The sequence below is a fragment of the Stegostoma tigrinum genome, chromosome 4 (assembly GCF_030684315.1).
Source record: "Stegostoma tigrinum isolate sSteTig4 chromosome 4, sSteTig4.hap1, whole genome shotgun sequence".
Taxonomy (NCBI): Eukaryota; Metazoa; Chordata; class Chondrichthyes; order Orectolobiformes; family Stegostomatidae; genus Stegostoma; species Stegostoma tigrinum.
The window spans coordinates 106,548,294-106,569,006 of record NC_081357.1 but is presented as its reverse complement, the minus strand read 5'-3'; the positions used below and the strand labels follow the sequence as shown (position 1 = coordinate 106,569,006).

General features: G+C 42.6%; 1 protein-coding gene across 10 annotated transcripts in view; it reads left to right on the top strand.

The window, feature by feature from the left end:
• Nucleotides 1–20,713, top strand: part of dlgap2a (discs, large (Drosophila) homolog-associated protein 2a) — an 894,975-nt gene that overhangs the window by 769,231 nt on the left and 105,031 nt on the right. For all 10 annotated transcript variants that reach the window (XM_048531787.2, XM_048531786.2, XM_059645590.1 and 7 more), the window contains one exon: nucleotides 8,058–9,127. In XM_048531787.2, coding sequence (XP_048387744.1) covers nucleotides 8,058–9,127 — 1,070 coding nt within the window. The remainder of the gene's footprint in view (nucleotides 1–8,057; nucleotides 9,128–20,713) is intronic.

Here is a 20,713-nt window from a genome sequence, read left to right as displayed (position 1 = left end):
AAACAATTAGCCAAGCCACTAACTGTGATTTTAACAGCAATAAACTTGAAAGGCACATTGTCAAAAAGGAATCAAAGCCCAGGGGAAGAGCTGAGGCCTGCAATGTAGAGCACAATGAAGGTTAAAAAAAACCCAGCATTATGTAATGGTTATTTAAAATGAAGGCTGGTCTTTAAAAAAAACCTGAAGATAGAGAGTTTAGCAGTGAAAGAATGAGATAAGGGGCATAAGATGTAAAGTTTATATTTCACAGTGTTAATTCAGGGTGGAAAGGACGGAAGCTAAATTGTACAAGACTTGAAGACAAATTGTAAGGATCAACTTGTCTGACTAACTCTTGCCTATTGATTGAGCTGCAGGCAGCATGCCAACTTCATGCAGTCTGTTCATTACATTGATTGCAGAAGCAGCCAATGACAGCTGTGCTGCTCATTAGTTGCCCACATGAGGCGGAGGACCCAATATTGACAATTCCTAGCCCCACTCAAAGCTAACTAGCACAACTTAAAGTTAACCTGATGAAGATATGCAGTGTAGCTGCAACAGGTGCTGGCAGTCAAGCAAAGAATTGATCTGACCTGGGAAAAGATGAATTGTACAACATGTTGGAAATGGTGTTCCAAGGTCTTCATAATTTGCACTGCAAGAAGAAATGCAAAGTGGGAGAGATATCCTACATCCATAGGATACCTGGAAACCTACCAGAAGGTGGTGAAATCAGATAGTTCTGCTTTCAACACCAGAAATCCACTGCTGAGGATATAGCAATATACCAGAAATTCAATAACCTCTCAAAAGTGGTCAATGCCAGTCGATACATTTTAAAATACCATATCCTAGAAGCATACCAATAGCCTCAGATCAGACCAGTCAATTGACCACACTCCTATCAATCATCGACTAATATACCCATCAATTAGGATACATATCTAAAATCGTTATTCTCCATTGCATCCTCACAGACTTAGCATGGCTTCAAGTCTCACAATAACAATTCACGACTTGCACATAGTCATATCACTCGAACAGATTGCTCAACACTCACTATCACAATTCCATCTCTCTCACAGGACAAGATAACACAGAATCAGAGGCAGCTGGAGGTAAATGGAGTGGGACTTATACTCCTGGCTGTCCTGACAGCCATGGAGGAAAGGACTATTATCAGAACAGCAATTTATGCAGCAGCGATAGCAGCAACGCTGATGAAGATGATAGTATCCTCATACCTCATCTCCTTTCATTCCACAATCACTTCTGATTTGCATATTGTAGATGGTGAAGCATGTGTTACTTTACCTTCCTGCAACACAAGCTTAGCCTCTGCCATTCTCCTTACAAATACACAAGAACTGGCTAAGCAAATAAGAAGAGAATGCTGATGAAGATACAACACCATTACTTTATTTCATGCTCACAATCAGCAGTTCAGATTCTGATACTACAAATAATTTAGAAGACTGCAATTGAGGACTGATCTGGATACAGTGAGACTCTGGACAAGATGGATTGCTGTCAAGGCAAAGGGTATGGATAACCTAAGTGCCAGCTCACCAGAATGTGAGGTTACACAGGCATTTGGAAAAGACAACTTCAATGAAGACATTGGTGGAGTGTCAAACTGAAGAACGCTGCTGAAAATGCGCTCAAAATTTCTGCTCAGTTACGAGGCCTGCCAGAAAGCTTATTGTAAAGACAATGGAAAAATCTGGCACAAACTTGGCACAAGACTTAGTGGAGATCTTGTGGCCCATACTTTCTAGTATGGACATGTTGTCCAACTGCATTCGCCCACTTGAGGACTCATTTGTGAAACAGCATCTGAAGCTGGCGTTCCAGCTTCCATCCTGTCACAATGACTTCCTTCAGAAATATGTGTTGCATTAGAAGCTCAGAATAAAGTCACGCAAGGTCAGCTTGTTGCCATACAGGCACAGGTTCCTGACATCATGGTTGTGAATACCAGTGTTCAGAGGGGCTTGTAGGATGTCACAGCAATTTAGCAATCTCTTTTCCTCAGGCATTGCCCCAGGGGGATGAAAGTGGCTCTAAACCTGGCAGACAATGGCACAAAAAAAACTGATCTCAGAAGGTCAGAATATCAGCTTCCGTCCACCCAGCTCTGACATTCTGCCAGTGCCCTTGCAGTTTGCCTGTTGGCTGACTAATCCATACTGCTGTCACCCACGTTGATATGGTGCAGAATGAAAAACAAGGAAAGGTACAGGGAAAGCTGGCAGGAAGGCAATGCATTAGTGTGATTAGTTAGCATGTGTATGTAAATATGACATAATTCAACTTGATATGCATTGGTTAAGTGTGTTTTTTAGTGGTAATTTTTACTCTGCATGTGTCAATGTGACCACCAGTAGCAATAGAAAGATATAGACTTCAGAGTCTTGGTGAGTGTGGAATTGGGGCTGCAGTTGCTGGTATCTCACAGCATGCACGATGTGGAGAAAGAAAAACACTGCGAAGGTAGCCAACTCTCTCCCCCATATCCCTTTTCCCATAGCTTGTCCAGCCTGAGCTCTGTTCATGCTCCAAATCATTCCATATTCCAAGGACAATGCCTACTAATGCACCCAGGTCTGGAGCAATTGTCTGTGCATAAGTCTTGAAGCCTGGAAATGGTACTCCATCACTGGTCACACTTCCTGCTGAGTTTTGGAAACTTGAAACAAATTCAGAAAGCAAAATCTGATAGATTTAGACCAACTACCAGCAAAAAATGAATCAGCAAGTGACCTGTAGGTGGTAGATGATTCCTAAATAGCAATGGGTAGGGGGCACTTCATGCTGCTGATGCATCTCCATTAATACAGCTTCCATATTCCATCCAGGACTCTAAAATGGCAGCATTTCTGAAAAAGAGCTTTGCACACTGATTGGCATCATGATTCCTGGCTGTGCATTTGTCTGGGGGATGCTAGTTGTACTCACAGTAATGCCATTATCAATGTGGCATCTGGCACAAATCATGATGGAAGTGAACATGTTGCATTAGAAGCCATTCAGGACCTTGTTTGCATGTAGGAAAGAGAACGTAAAATCCAATGGATGGCCTGCTTGCCAACTACCCTTCATCTGTCTGTTATATTCCAATAGTTGCTGGGGAGGTGGGGGAAGGCATTGGACATCCTGCCACCTTTAGGCATAATAAGGACCTTAAAATGGTCAATTAACGAGCCACTTAAGACCTGCGTCATACCACTGCTGGTGTTTTACCTTGGCGGCGGGTGGTTCATGGGGTTCCTGAAGCATTAACTGCACAATATGACGTTAGGCTTGTTCATCACGTGTCCTTTGAAGGCACCTTTTTCCAGTTCATTTTCCCTGGTCCACCGTGGCTCCGTGGTCCTGTAGTTGCGACAGTAGCAGCTTCAGTAGGATGCAGAGCTGAGCTGAGAGGTGGCAGATGGAGTTTAACCCTGAAAAGAGTGAGGTGATTCATTTTGGAAGGACAAATTTGAAAGCAGAACACAGGATTAACGGAAAGATTCTTGGTAGTGTGGAAGAGCAGAGGGATCTCGGGGTTCATGTCCACAGTTCCCTGAAAGCTGCCATCCAGGTTGGATAGAGTTGTTAAGAAGGCATATGGTGTGTTAGCTTGCATTAATGGAGGGATTGAGTTCAAGAGCCATGAAGTTATGCCCCAGCTATATAAAAGCCTGGTTCGCCCACACCTGGAGTGTTGTGTCCAATTCTGGTCGCCTCATTACAGGAAAGATGTGGAAGCGTTGGAAACGGTGCAGAGGAGATTTACCAGTATGTTGCCTGGAATGGAGGGAAAGTCTTACAAGGAAAGGTTGAGAGAACGAGAATTTTTCTCTTTAGAACAACGGAGGATGAGAGGTGACTTGATAGAGGTGTACAAAATGTTTACGGGTATACATAGAGTGGACAGCCAGAGACTTTTTTCCTAGGATGAAGGTAGCTATTACTAGGGGGCATAGTTTTAAAGTGAGTGGAGATAGGGGAGATGTCAGAGGTTGGTTCTTTACTCAGAGAGTGGTAGGGGCATGGAATGCATTACCATAGAGGGTAGTGGAGTCGGCTTCATTAGGGGCATTTAGGCGGCTATTGAATAGGCATATAGAGGATAGTATAAGGTAGGGGTGGAGATTAGATAGATCTTAGGATGAGGGTAAAGGTTCAGCACAACATCATGGGCCAAAGGACCAGTACTGTGCTGTACTGTTCTATGTTCTATGTTTTAAATTCCATGTTCTCCTACAAGGCACTGTTTTCCAAGCAACTGGGCCTCTGATTGGTCAAAGTGCTGGAAATCATGTCCTAGGGCAATCAACATGGCCACAGCATTATTTTGTTACAGGCAAGCTATTAGGATGAAAAGCAAGCTCCCTTCCCAACTTTTTCACCAGGATGAAATCACAGCTTCTCATAAAATCCATCCCAGTGTGTTAGAAGCATATTTGAAGCTTGGTGGCTCAAAGGAAAAATAAATCTGAAGCACTCTGATGCTAATGATATCAATAAAATAAAGTCTGAATGCAGTGGAGATTAAGAAGGACAGTATTGTTGGGAGTACGGTTCAATTAAGAGATTAGTTTGACTCGTGACCCTTGACAAAACATACATGAGCAACATTGACATAGCATGTCACAGTAGAGTGAAACATTTAATAGAAAAGCAGTGTCAGCTCTTAGTTTGTACAAAGATGTTAAGTGGAATTAGTCTAATGCATTTCCTGCTAAAGTATAACTGAAGCCTGCAGAGATAATCAGTTATGATATTGGCCTTTTGACCACTGGTTAATTTGTACTGCTACAGCAATATGAAAAGTCATGCTGACATATTGGCAGCACAAGTCTGTGTTGAAAAATATTTTGGGATTGTGTTGTGCAATTATTGGAACATTTTTTCAACAATAACTTGAACGCGTCTAATACATTAACATAGTATGAAGTCTCAAAGGTGCTTCACTGATAGAATCATTCGTGTGACAATTTAAACAATGCTGTTAATTATGTTTCACATAATGCCATTATGTAATGAAAATATATGATGTGTGTAAAATAAGAGTGCTATCATACTTGTGTTTGTGCATTAATAATCTGGAGATCCAAACCAATAATCCAATGAGTAAATAAATTCTAAAAGCTTAAGAATTTGAATTCATTTTTTTAAATGTCTGAGTAGTGACTTGAGTTGTGTCAGTTTTGGTTGAATGAAATCTCTGTTGCTAAATGTAGAAGCGCTTTGTGATGAAGTTTGCACTCCACCCTAGTCAATGCATCATCAAAGTATTGAAGAAGCCAATTTGGGTTAGTGCCATTCTATATTGTAAATCAGCTGCCCAGCTAACTGAGCTAGAGGATGATTGAGCTGGAGGAGATCTTGGATATGCAAATGGGCACAGCCTTAAGTGAGTTTGAAAATAAGAATGAGGAGAATTTTACTATCCAGATGTCAATTAAATTTGGGGTGATAGAGGAATAAGACTTGCTGCGAGTTAAGACATGAGTAGCTGAGTTTTGGATGATCCGAACCTTATGTAAGATAGAATGTGGGAGACCAACCAAGAGTGTGTTTGAATAGTTAAGTCAGGAGGTAATGAAGGCATGCACAAAATTGTAAGAGTGTGAGGAATAGAAACAAGGGGAGCCCATATAGCTCCTCCGGCTCACTCAACTATTCAATGGCTGATCTTTAACTCAATTTGCCTGCCTATTCCCTCTTTTCCAGTCTACCCAGACCCACCCTCTTGATTCACTGAGAAAGCAAAAATATGTCTATTTCAATCTTTACATATATTCACTATTGGAACATTGAGAAAACTCTGAAGTAGATCATTCCAAAACATTGATTTAAGACATTTCTTCTTATCTCAGTCCATAATGATCAATTTCCTATCCCTAGTCTGTGCTAGATCTCCCAGCCAGGGGAAATAATGTCTGCGTCTGCTATGTCGAGACCATTCAGAAGTTTGAATGTTTCACTGTGATCACCACTGAATTCTTATAAATTTCAAAGCCCAATTTATACAGCCTCCCTCATCATTGGGAACCCTCTATTCCTAGAAATCGATATATTAAACCGTTGTAAGGGTGCATCCACATCCCTCTAAATAAATATCAACATTTAGAGTTTTCAAGCCTCTTAAAAAATAAATTTCGTTTTTCTACTCTCACTGTGAAAGCAAACACCATCACACTTCCCTACATACTGCAACTGCCATACAGTTGCACACTGACCTAATTGTCTATTACTCTTTTCAACCTCTTTATGTATTCCTCATACACTCTTTACTCTTACTGACCTTTGTATGACCAGCAAGCATAAATTCAATTCTCATGGTCTCTTCATCTAGATCATCAATATAAATTGTAAGTAGCCATGGTCCCAGAATTGAACCTTGCAATATTCCACTAGTTACAGACTACTAATTTAAATGCCACATTTATCTCGAATTCTTGTCCATTAACCAGTCCTCTATCCATGCTAATATATTTCCTCAAACTCCATTAACACATTTCCTTGTGTGTTGAAATGTATGTGGTACTTTATCAAATGGTTTTTTTAGAAATCTAAGTTTATTACATCCTCAGTTCTCCGACCAATTCCAGCCTCAAAAAGCTCTAATATAGGTATCAAACATGATTTCCCTTTCATAAATCAACGTTAGCTTTACCTAATTCTACTGTGATTTTATTAATAACCTATGCTAACCAGTCTGTAGATTTTCTTTCTGTTCCTTCTTGAAGGGCAGTGCAACATTTGTTCACTTCCAATCTGCCAAGACCATCCTAGAATCTAGGGAAATTTTCAAATTCAAAACAGCCACATGCACAATCTGTGCAACTATCTATTTTAGAACCTGAGAATGTCACCTGTAAGTTCCTGTTGATCTTTCCTCTCGAGCATTTCTCCAATATTTTGCATTTGCTGATAAATAATCACCTAATTACTTAAGATCAGCAGTCTTATTAGCAGCCACTTAATCACCCTCTTTTTTTCTGATATGTAATTGGTGTTTTCCACTGTGGAAAGGAACACAAAATATTTCTTTAATACCCTTCTCAGAGATAGTAAGAACTGCTGATGCTGGAGTCAGAGATAATATTGTGTGGAGCTGAAGGAACACAGCAGGCCAGGCAGCATCAGAGGAGCAGGAAAGTTGACATTTCAGGTCAGGACCCTTCGACTTGAAACATCAGTTTTGCTGCTCCTCTGATGTTGCCTGGCCTGCTGTGTTCATCCAGCTCCACACTGTTCTCTTTACTACCATTGTCATTTTATAAATTTCTCTTGCCTCTGCCTGTCAACAATTATTTTAGCTACTGTTTTCCCTTTTGTATGATTGTAAAAGCGCTACAATTTGGTTTTGATTTTATATTCCAGCCAGTGAGTTTTCATTTTTATTTTTTCAATATTTCTTAACATTTTAATTCTCCCTGGTGAAAGCTGATGCAGAGCAGCACAGAACATTTGGGCTAAGTAGGCCATTTTAACTGTAAATTTCTTCAATATATTGCACGTTGCCTAAACTGAAAAAAAAAGTTATGATACCATTGCAATATTCTTTAATTTGCAAACTCCAGGACGGTTAAATTCCATCTGCTAATAATTTTAGTTTGTGCTGTGGTTTTTTATTAAAATTACAGACACATGGAATCTTCACTCCTAACCTCATTAAGTAATTTTTTTTTAACATTTGATCAGTTAGTTTGAGTGTTATTTGTGATCCAAAAGATGCTTCTATTTTGAGTGCTGGCATTTAGCGAATTACGGTCACTTGGATATTTATTGGTAACAAATCTTTCTTTTAATGTCTGTTATTATACATGGACAGTATTTTCATTGAAATCAATGAGAAGTATCTCCCCATGCTTCAATAAACTAATGAACTGCTGAAATGAAATCAGGAATGTAGCATTCATTAATTTCTATTAAAGTAAGGTAGGGTACTAAATCAATAGCTTCGTCAGGTTGCATTGATTTATTTGCATTTACTGGTGTTTAATAAAATGCAAGACCATCAAATCCTTTAATGTTGCTTATATTAACTTGCTTTTTGTTGTGTTTTTTGACAGACCAGCAGTTTTCATGGTCACCTTCACAACACTTCAATGAAGACATATATGCTCCTTCATCAAGGGCCATGAAAGGATTAACTAGTAGCCGTACCCATCCCCAACTCAGCTCAGCACACACTTGTGGCCTGATGACTGATGACTGTGAGCATTCTCATGACCATATGCACCATGGCTTGGATTCTAGGCAGTCGTACTTGCTCAGCCCAACCGACAGCTGCCAAATGGACCACCACCGTTGTTCACCTAGAAGTTCTATACATTCTGAATGTACAATCCCCATGATGGTAGGGGAGCATATGTCAAGCAGTACTTTCCCAAGAATGCACTACACCTCACATTATGATTCCAGGGATGACTGCACCAGTGTCTCACACACTGGCAGCAAAATTAACCGCATTCCAGCTAATCTACTGGACCAGTTTGAAAAACAATTGCCTCTGCACCGTGATGGCTTTCATACACTGCAGTATCAACGAACATCCACTGCCACTGAGCAACGAAGTGAAAGCCCTGGCAGAATACGACACCTTGTGCATTCTGTCCAAAAACTTTTCACTAAATCTCACTCTTTGGAAGGGGCTTCGAAAGGAAATCTAAATGGCACTAAGGGTGAAGGCCGGCATTCAGACGATCACCACCATTCCCACCATCCGAAACATGGCAAGAGGAGTAAAAGCAAAGAACGAAAGCCAGAGCCCAAACATAAGTCTTCAATGTCTGCTTGGTGGAGCTCAGATGATAACTTGGACAGTGATAGCACTTACCGTACGGTGAGTGCGATGAGCAGGCACCACCTTGACCATATTTCACAGTACTATCCGGAAAATCTTCAGGGAGCCTTCAGTGACCTCACTCTGAAGACTTCAAAAAGCAACAATGATGTTAAATGCTCTGCTTGTGAAGGATTACCCATGACACCTGAGGGGAAATATATGAAAAGAAGCTCCTGGTCCACGCTCACTGTAAGCCAAGCCAAGGAAGCTTATCGGAAGTCATCACTTAATCTGGAGAAACCTCTTGTCCATCAGGAAATAAAATCATCTCTGAGGCCATGTCATTACCTACAAGTAAGTGGTAGTCTAGCATTTAATATTGGGAATACAGTAAGTCATTTCTGTATGTTATTGACATTGATAGGAATTTGCTGAAAACAATGGAATTAATAATTACTGCACCAACTCCAGTAGAAACCACATAACTACTGAACTGGAAGTGCTGTATGTTACATGTAATGAGAATTTTATTGACAATCATCAGTTCTAATAATACATTGCTTGACTAATATTGAGGTGTTGTAACTTTTAATTTTAATATCATGTAACAAACAAGTCAACCCATGTAATATGAACAGATTGATAACAACATTAGAAAAGCACAGACAGGAACTTTGTGCTGACACACTAACCAGTTCATTGTAGGTAGCGCATAGAAGAAATCAGATTCCCAGATTAACACAAGATGCATTGGAAGATATTGGAATCTGAAGTTGTCTGTTAGCATTTGCAGCAATCTCCATAATGAATAGCAAATTCACTTAAACTATAAGAACTTTTAGCTGAATACCACTACCCCTTCTCCCCACCCAATGAAGTAACATCATAAATTTTGTAACAAAGATGTAATTGAATGATGCCCTTTAAGTCACAAATGCTGGACTTCAATCAGCATGTTTCCTGACGTGTGATAATGTAAGGCATGGGTGGAGATACAATGGAGAAATGAATGGATCTCACTCTTAAGGCATAATTAAACAAATGGCATTTTTCAGCACGCCTTTGCAATGACATAAATTCATCTTCTGCAATAAGTGTCATTTAAAAAGGAAACAGTCACAGCGGAGGTTGGGAGGGGCCAGCAAAGTGAATCATGGAGACATTGGAGTCAAATTTGAAAGGAATTAGCAGAAGGACAAGCAGCAATAACCATGAAGGAAGAGGTCAGTTTTTGAAACCCTGAAAGTTTAAGAGTGGAACATGTATCTGAGGTGTTTTGCATTGTAAGGCTGGAATAGGTTATAGGGGTAGAATGATATATGAATGTGAACACGAGCTTTCAATTTGATACCTTGCAGAACAGAGGTCCAATAGAGATAGCAAGGGCAGAGGTAATCGGTGACTGGAGAACAACAACAGAACAATATGGAAGTCCAATAGTTTGTGGGGATTGGGTGATTGTGTTTGGAATCTGCAAATTACAAACAATTTATTGATTTTTAATTGGAATTACAAATGGCTACAGTTATTTCAATGCCCACAGGAAAAAAAATTGAGCAGTGGTCTTTGGGAACAGACCAGGTTAGCAACTGAATATCACAGCCATTCTTCAAAGTAATCTCAGACTGTGTCAATGGAAATCAGCTAATTATAAAGGTGATCCAGTCTCCCTGAATATATTCCTTTGTGTTGTGTGGTATCAGTGTAGAATAATTTAATTGCTTGAAACATTATTTTCTTGAATGTTTATGCTTTTATTTTTACCTGAAGCAAAATGTGGTGTTTAGCTAGATAATTCTGCAGTTTCAACAACCAATTACTCTAACATACCTATAATGGAATTAGTGTTCGTTCAGTAGCTCATACTGTGAATAGTAGCTTTGAGATGGCTGAGAGAAGGTGTTGACAAGGCTCCAGCTGAATAGGAGCAAACATAAAAACTTATAATATTAGAATCAAGAATAGGCTAATGAACCTAGAATCTACTCTAATATTGACCAGGAACCTGATGGATCTTCTACCTCTCCTCCACCACCCTGCGCTGTCATCGAATTCCTTGATTCCTTCAGTATCCAAGTGTCTTTTGATCTTTTATGACAAGTAGTCAACAATTGAGCATCCACATCTATTTTAGATCCCTCATACTACACATTGCAACTCATCAGATAATCGTGATAAGGACCCTCTTCCACCTTTGATAATGATGTCTCAAAATTGTGACCAACTTTTATTTTGTATGGCTTGATGTTAAATCCATTTATTAGTAGGATACGACTGGCAAACAATGAGCATTCTAACTCTGTTCAACTATTTATACAACTTGTTTACTACATAACAAGTTACCACATAACATTATAATATTGTTAGGGCTCACACAAACATCACAAAACAAGAGAATGATGTGTTTTTGAGATAACATGGTGTGAAGCTGGATGAACATAGCAGGCCAAGCAGCATCAGAGGAGCAGGAAAGTTTGAAGTTTCAGGTTGCGACCCTTCTTCAGAAATAGCGGAGGAGAAGGGGATTCTGAAATAAATAGGGAGACAGGGGGAGACGGATAGAAGATGGATAAAGGAGAAGATAGGGTGAGAGGAGACAGACAGGTCAAAGAGGCAGGGTTAGACCCAGTGAAAGTGAATGTAGGTGGGGTGCGAGGCAAGAGATAGGTCTGTCCAGGGAGCAGAGACAGGTCGGGGGGCGGGATGAGGTTAGTGGGGACGAGATGGGGGTGGGGCTTGAGGTGGGAGGAATGATTCAGGAGGTGGGGACTAGCTGGGCTGGTTTTGGGATGTGGTCGGGGGAGGGGGGATCTTGAAGCTTGTGAAGCCCATATTGATACCCTTGGGCTGCAGGGGTCCCAAACGAAATATGAGATGCTGTTCCTTCATCTTTCAGGTGGCGTCATTGTGACAATGCAGGAGGCCCAGGATGGACATGGCGTACAAGGAGTGGGCGGGGAGTTGAAATGGTTCGTGACTGGGAGGTGTAGTTGTTTGTTGCGAACTGAGCATAGGTGTTCCGCAAAGCGGTCCGCAAGCTTCTGCTTGGTTTCCCTGATGTAGAGGAGGCCACAACAGGAACAGTGGATACAGTATATCACATTAACAGGTGTGCAGGTGATGTACATCTGTTTGATGTGAAAAGTCTTCTTCAGGCCTGGGATTGGGGTGAGGGGGGAGGTATAGGGGCAGGTGTAGCACTTGCTTCGGTTGCAGGGAAAAATGCCGGGGGTAGTGGGGCTGGAGGGGAGTGTGGAGCGGACTACGGAGTCATGGAGAGAGTGGTTCCTCCAGAAAGCAGATAAGGGTGGGGAGGGAAATATGTTTGGTAGTGGGGTCAGATTGCAGATGGAGGAAATGTCAGAGTATGATGCGTTGGATTTGGAGGTTGGTGGCGTGGTACGTGGGGACGAGGGGATTCTGTTTTGTTTAATATTGCGGCTAGGGGGTGAGAAGGATGAGTTGCAGGAAATACAGGAGACACGGTTGAGGGCATTTTTGATCACTATGGAGGGGAAGTTGCGGTTCTTGAAAAAAGAGGACACCTGGGAGTTTCGGGAGTGGACTGCCTGATCTTGGGAGCAGATGCAGCGGAGGCGAAGGAATTGGGAATAGGGGATGGCCTTTTTACAGGAAGGTGGGTGAGAGGAGGAATATTCTAAGTAGTTGTGGGAGTCAGTAGGCTTAAAATGGATATTGGTTTCCAGGTGGATGCCAGAGATGGAGACAGAGAGGTCCAGGAAAGAGAGAGAGGTGTCAGAGATGGTCCAGGTAAACTTACGGTTGGGGTGGAAGGTGTTGGTGAAGTTGATGAACTTTTCGAGCTCCTTGTGGGAACACAAGGTGGCGCCGAAACAGTCATCAATGTAAGGGATGAAGAGATGGAGGATAGGGCCAGTGTAGCTTTGGAAGAGGGATTGTTCCACATACCCTACAAAGAGGCAGCCATAGCTGAGCCAATGCGGGTACCCATGGCCACCCGCTTTGTCTGTTGGAAGTGAGAGGAATTAAAGGAGAAGTTGTTGAGGGTGAGGACGAGTTCAGATAAGTGGGTGAGGGAGTCAGTGAAGGGGGACTGGTCGGGCCTGCAGGACTGGAAGAAGTGGAGGGCCTTTAGACCATCTGCATGGGGAATGCAGGTGTATAGGGACTGGACGTCCATAGTTAAAATGAGGTGTTGGGGACCAGGGAATTGGAAGTTCTGGAGGAGGTGGAGATCGTGGGCCCAAGCTATGCCTGCCTCTTTGATCGAAAATGCCCTTGACACTGTCTCCCGTGTTTCCCGCAACTCATTCCTCACACCCCCTATCCGCAAAATAACAAAACAGAATCCCCCTCGTCCTCACGTACCACCCCACCAACCTCCAAATCCAACACATCATCCTCTGACGTTTCCGCCATCTGCAATCTGACCCCACCACCAAAGGCATTTTTCCCTCCCCACCCTTATGTGCTTTCCAGAGGGATCACTCTCTCCATGACTCCCTTGTCCACTCCACACTTCCCTCCAGTCCCACCACCCCCAGCACTTTTCCCTGCAACCGAAGCAAGTGCTACACCTGCCCCTATACCTCCCCACTTACCCCCATACCAGGCCCTTAGAAGACTTTTCCCATCTAACAGATGTTCACCTGCACATCTGCTAATGTTATATACTGTATCCGCTGATCCCATTGTGGCCTCCTCTACATCGGGGAAACCAAACGGAGGCTTGGGGACCGCATTGCGAAACACCTACGCTCAGTTCGCAACAAATAACTACACCTCCATATGGACGTACATGGAATAGTGTAGGTTAGATGGGCTTCAGATCGGTATGACAGGTCGGCACAACATCAAGGGCCGAAGGGCCTGTACTGTGCTGTAATGTTCTATGTTCTATGTTCTCCCAGTCACAAACTATTTCAACTCCCGCACCCCCCCCCGCCCCCCCAACCCGGCCCACTCCTCAGACAGCATTTCAGAATTCCCTTCCCCTCCCCCATTTCTGAAGAAGTGTCTCGACCCGAAATGTCAAGCTTCCGGCTCTTCTGATGCTGCTTGGCCTGCTGTGTTCATCCAGCTTCACACCGTGTTATCTCATTCTCCAGCATCGGCAGCCCCTACTATTCTCTGTAACAATGAGGTTTTTTTCGTTTGTTTGCATGGTCAATTCAAAGCAAGTACTGATAAATTTGTAATTTTGTAGATTTATGAGCAAGCAGACTTAAACTGAAAGAAAGCCGTAGTAAATATTTCAACCTGTTGCTGGGGTAAAATTCCTAACCAAAGTAAAAGAAAAATTCAAAAAACGAGTATAAAAGTATAAAATAACTTTCTAAAGTTACCTCGCAAATTTATCATTTTCAATTATTTCTACCATTTAGATTTGGATTGATTTAAGTAATAAAGTTACACTGCTTGTCATCAAGTTCAGACATTGGTATAAATTTCATATTCCGTCACAGCTGTTTGCTTTGCGTCAGGAATATGTTACTTCCACTTACACCTCTGATTAAGCTGATTTAAACGCTTAATGCCTGAGCCCTAGAGACAAGAAAGCTCTTAGATTTTATCCCTTAGTCTTTGCTATGTTTTGAAACATAAAAATATAGGAGCAGGCACACTGTTTGGCACACTGAGCCTACTGTGCCTGTCAGTTTGGTTGTTTCTGATTTCCTACCTCAATGCCATATTCCCACTGTCTCCCCTTATCCCTTGACATCCTTAAAATCTAAAAAATTATCGATCTCTGTTATGGACATACTCAACGACAGAGCCACTGCAGTTCTCTGGGATAATGAGTTCTCACATTCACCACACTCTCAGTGAAGAAATTTTGTCTCATCTCCTTGACATTATTATTATTAAATTGTAACATAGTTTAACCTGGAGAGGGTGGAGTCTGGCTAGGCCAGGACTTTCCTCACTGGAGTATAAAAGGTGAAAGGGTGACCTTTTAGGGGTTTATAAAATCATGAGGGTCATAGATAAGGTGAATGGCAGGTTTTTTTTCCCTAGGGGACATATTTTTAAGGTGAAAAAGACATGAGCTTTTTTTTACACAGAAAGTGTTTTGTGCGTGGAATTAACTTCCAGAGGGAATGAGGGATGCAGGTACAGTTATAACATTTAAAAGGCATTTGGATAACGACATGATTAAAAAGTGTTTGGAGGGATACAGGCCAAGTGCAGGCAGAAGGGATTAGTTTTGTTGGGGATTATGGTTGGCATGGTCAGGCTACTGTTTTACGCGATATTTTGTGATTAGATTCCCTACAGTGTGGAAACAGGCCCTTTGGCCCAACCAGTCCACAACGCCCCTTGAAGCATCCCACCCAGACCCATCCCCCTATAACCCACACATCCCTGAACACTACAGTCAATTTAGCATGGCCAATCCACCTAGTCTCCACATCGTTGGACTGTGGGAGGAAACCAGAGCACCTGGAGGAAACCCGCGCAGACATGAGGAGAATTTGCACATTCCACATAGACAGTCGCCTGAGGTTGGAATCGAACCCGGGTCCCTGGGGCTATGAGGCTGCAGTGCGAACCACTGAGCCACTGTGCTGCCCCTATGGTTTTGAGACTATGTCCCTTCATTCCAGAACCAGCCCCCCAGCCCCACTGTCAATCAGGACAAACATTCTTCCTACATTTACCTTGCTGATCACTGTATGAATCTTGTTGTTTCAATGAAGTTAATTTTCATTCTTCTTTATTACTTGCTGCCTTCTAACAGCAACACCAATTACTCCATTGCTCCTTCTTGGTCATCATCCTGACCAGTAAATCTGCTGGGAAATAACCTTCTAACCTCTTTCCTCCCAGCTCATCTGATTGACCCATATCTCCTGAGATAGCCAACACCTACTTTGTATGTCCATTCATATGTAGAAAAGGCCTTTACTCAGCCCTGCTCGTGTATTGGATTATTGCATTGGCATTCCAGCTTGGAATGAAATGACGGGGTGAAGGTGGCAACATGCTTGCCCTTACCAATTACACTACGTGTTCATAATTTCTATCATTGCCCTGCAAAACCCACAAAGATGTTGGTATGCTCATGAAAAATGCCATTCCCTCAACCTTGGCATCTTCTGTAGCCCCTCTATTTCAACTGCCTTTGTCACTGATGAAGCCACCTTGGCATCCTACTTTTGCGATCCCAGACCAATTGGAGGAATTGGACCCGGAAAATGACGCATCTATTCTGTCAGAGGAAGGATTCTATTTAAAGGGAATTTGACATGTTTCAGGAAAGCTCAGCAGCACTGAAATGATTGAGGCTCAAACCCCAATTGGAATTTGAGCTGAGGGATTATAGTTAGGAGAACTCTTTCAAGGACAGAAGCAAGAGGCAACCTCTTCAACAAGGGAGGATTGGATGCAGGATCACAAAGTGTGGAGCTGGATGAATACAGCAGGCCAACTACATCTTAGGAGCATAAAAGCTGACGCTTCGGGCCTGGACCCTTTTTCTGATGAAAGCTCCAGGCCCGAAGCATCAACTTTTGTGCTCCTAAGATGCTGCTTGGCCTGCTGTGCTCATCCAGCTCCACACTTTGTTATCTCGGATTCTCCAGCATCTGCACTTCCCATTATCTCTGATACAGGATTAGATGCAGGTAGCTGAAGAAGAATATGTGAGACAGAGCACTAGGAGGTTTCACAGCGTCAAGAGGTCATGACTAGAGAGTAGCATAACATAGTTAAGTGCCATATCCAGACTCTTACTTGAACTGCATTGCCCTGCATGGAACTCCACAAGTTAACATGAATTGCAACTCCACTCATTTCTCTCCATCTAGATACCTCACATTCCATCTGAACAACCAGTACACACTCAACATGTTGCATTTTCATACCCGACTTTACAACCACCCTTCACAAATTGAGGCTGCACAGGGGCTCAGTGGTTAGCACTACTGCCTCCACAGTACCAGGGACCCGGGTTTGATTCCACTCTCGGGCAAATGTCTGTGTGGAGTATGCACATTCTCCCCGTGTCTGCATTGGTTTGCTCCAGGCGCTCTGGTTTCCCCCCTCAGTCCAAAGATGTGCAGGCTCAGTGAATTGGCCATGTTAAATTGCCTGTAGTGTTCAGGGGTGTGTAGATTAGGTGGGTTATAGGGGAATGGGTCTGGGTGGGATGCTATGAGGGTTGGTGTGGACTTGTTGCACCGATGGGCCTGTTTCGACACTGTAGGGATTCTGTAATTCCATGAAATAATGTGCTTCTATCCTCTGTACACAAGCAATCAAACCTCTGTTTTATTACTTGCTAAGATGCAATTACAAGAATGGGGGATCCGGCAGTGGTACACATGTTATTGACCCTTATCTTTGCCTGCCTGCCATATTCAGTGTAAGGGAGGTTTTGTTCAGGAGGCCACAGATGTTAGCAATTAACTGCTCCAAGAAACTGACCTTCAAGAGACATTGGTGGTCAGTCAAGTTGAGAGGCTGAACTGCTTCCTGAGACCAAAAGACTTAGGAACAGAAGTAAACCATTTAGCTCAACCAATAGATCCAATTTTGGAATTCTCAGTTCTTTCACACTGGATCTCAGTTTTGATTCCTTCCATCCGGTGAAAGGAAATATGGCCTGAGGACGAGGCAGCTGGAACTGTTAAGTGTTACTCCTGCTGATGGAGTAGTTAGCAGTTCCCATCAGCCCTTGATCCTCACAAGATGGAAGTCTATAAGCTGCTGCCAAGTCATGTTGAAGGCTGGGAAAATGGAAGTAGCATTGAAGGTGAGCTCAACAGGTGACGTCCCATCCAAGAAGTCAGCAATCTCCATGGAGAGCAGCAGAAACTCTGAGAGAAGCGATGAATGGCACAGTAATTTTTTACTCAACAGGAGCTTTTCAGTTGAACTAATCAAAGCATTCCCCACATGCCAGTTTCACCGAAGACGTTATTCCATCATGCATTTGCCTTTTCTAGACTGCTGGGTTTCAGACACAATGTGGGACTCTTGCACTTTTGAACAGGAGGGAATGTATCCTCCAAATTACCACTAACTGCCTTTTATGTACTTCAGCTCTGCACTGGACCCAGGAGTTTTCCCACCATAATGATATGAATTACACCCTTGTGTTGGACACACTGGCGTGTTGTACATCCCAAATATGCTGTCAGGACAGGCAATGAGATGAGTGTCCAGAACGGAAATTAAAAGCACAGCTGCAGAGTTGTGAACTGCCACTGGAAACTAAAGATTGCTACATTTTTATCACTGTTGGAAAGAGAAAGCTTCAAAATATATTCCACCTGAAAGCTCTCCAAAGAGCAGAAAAATACATGGCACAAATTTTAAAAGCTTTGAAGGCACTTTTTAAGCCATAAGTGAACATTACATGTGAATAATATGTATTTAATATTAGAGAACAAGTGAAAACAGAGTCCATTGATCAATTTGTCATATGGTTTGCTCAGCTTGCAGTAACTTGCAAATTTTCACAATTTAGTGGTACGCTGACTAGAAACAGATCCATATTAGGAAGGAGGTATCCAAAAGACAAAGAACGGTTACTGGGAGAAGACAAACTTACACTCAGGAGAGCAACTGACTTAAGCAGATGCAAGTTATGAATCAATTGCTTGAGTGTATTCAGACCTGACCAGCTCTTGCACTAAGTGAACAGATACTTTGAGGTAATAAAATGTGAGGCTGGATGAACACAGCAGGCCAAGCAGCATCTCAGGAGCACAAAAGCTGACGTTTCGGGCCTAGACCCTTCATCAGAGAGGGGGATGGGGGGAGGGAACTGGAATAAATAGGGAGAGAGGGGGAGGCGGACCGAAGATGGAGAGTAAAGAAGATAGGTGGAGAGGGTGTAGGTGGGGAGGTAGGGAGGGGATAGGTCAGTCCAGGGAAGACGGACAGGTCAAGGAGGTGGGATGACCTTGACCTGTCCGTCTTCCCTGGACTGACCTATCCCCTCCCTACCTCCCCACCTACACCCTCTCCACCTATCTTCTTTACTCTCCATCTTCGGTCCGCCTCCCCCTCTCTCCCTATTTATTCCAGTTCCCTCCCCCCATCCCCCTCTCTGATGAAGGGTCTAGGCCCGAAACGTCAGCTTTTGTGCTCCTGAGATGCTGCTTGGCCTGCTGTGTTCATCCAGCCTCACATTTTATTATCTTGGAATCTCCAGCATCTGCAGTTCCCATTATCTCAGATACTTTGAGGTAGCCAGCTGACACAGTGCTACCTGACAGCACTGGGGATTCAAATTTGATTCCAGCCTTGGGTGACTGTCTGTAGGGAGTTTGCATGTTCTCCCGGTGCCTGTGTGGTTTTCCACCTGGTGTACCGGTTTCCTCCCACAGTCCAAAAATGTGTAGGTTAGGTGGTTTACCTAATAGTTTCCAGGGATATGCAGGTTAGGTGGTTAGCCATTGTAATTGTGGGGTTGCAGGGATACGGTGGAGGTGTGGGTTTTTGTGGGGTGCTCTTTGGAGGGTCATCGTGGACTCTATGATATTCCAGGTATACAGGGCACAACAGTCATAGATAAAGGACAGGGCGCCAATACTGTGGAAGATAAAATACAAAAGAGACGAAGGCAGTTCAATTACAGGGAACCCACAGTTCTCACTGCAAAAAGCTGAATCCTTAATGTGCCAAAATAGATTTGCAATATGTAGTAGCATTTTAAGCCATTGACCAAAGAATATACCTCAGATCTGTGTGGATGTGTTCCAGCAGAACATCAACTTGAAATAGATGAAAATACAAGGCCAGTTTAGCATCTCCCACATCGTCACTTTGGTTAGTTTTTGTTGACAGCATTGAATGTGTGTACCCTGAGTGGCTGTCCAATACTCAACTTTAGCAATGGTTAATTAATGTCAAGATAAGCTTTGGCTTTCTGATGCTTCACTTTGATATTTTCACTCTCACCGGTTACTGCTGTGGCTTTAGTACCTTTTTAGCTCTTGAAAGTAAGTTTGTATGCGTTGTCTGTTCTCTCAACCTTATGTGCCCGAAAAAAATCTGTATCTTCTTAAATATTCCTTGTCCATATTTTCAAATAACATGCACTATGCGTATTTTCATTTCACACAATGAGAAACTGTACAAAGTTCACACACATTCGATTCATTCATGTGGTCTGGGATCACTGGCAGCAATTATTGCCCATCCTTAATTTCTCTTGATCAGGTGATGGTGAGCAAGCTTCATGTTTCACTACAGCCATTGTTATGTAGATAAACCTAAAGTGCTGATGGTGTTCCAGAATCTTGACCCAGCACCAGTGAAAGAATGCCAATTTTGTTCCAATTTTGCAGAGAAAGTGTCTTGGACAGGATTTTGAAGGAAAAATCCAAACTTCCAATCATCTGCTGGCCTTACAGTGCTGCAACTGTAGCCTTAGTGAGCTGCTGTAGTGCATTTTCTTGGTGGTACACATTGTTGTCACTGCGCCAGTAAATGATGGACAAGTGTTGGGGAATCAGGACATGAGATACCTGCTGAAGAATTCTCATGCTTTCTACATGAAGGTACAGCTTCAGAATCAGTGGATATGCATGGAAACATGCCTGATAAGATGTCCGTCCTCTCATATAATTCATATTGCCCATGCCCTCAAATGACACATAATGCCCCTCATCTGAAATAACACTCTGGCTGTATTCTCAATATTTAACTTATGTCATTCATTCCCTGAAAATAACACTCATTCATTTTACTTCATTACAACATTCACTGCCCATCATATCCAATGACTCTCAATGTGGAGGCTTACTGCACGTGCTGTCAAATGAGTTGTAACTATGGTATAAGTAGAAATATCTTCCCAGTGCTTACAGCTGAGGAGAGGAGTAAAATGTTAACTGAAAAGAACAAATAAACCATTGGAGATAACAAGGTGTAGAGCTGGAGGAACACATCAGGCCAAGCAGCATCAGAGGAGCAGGAAAGCCGACGTTTCGGGTTGAGACC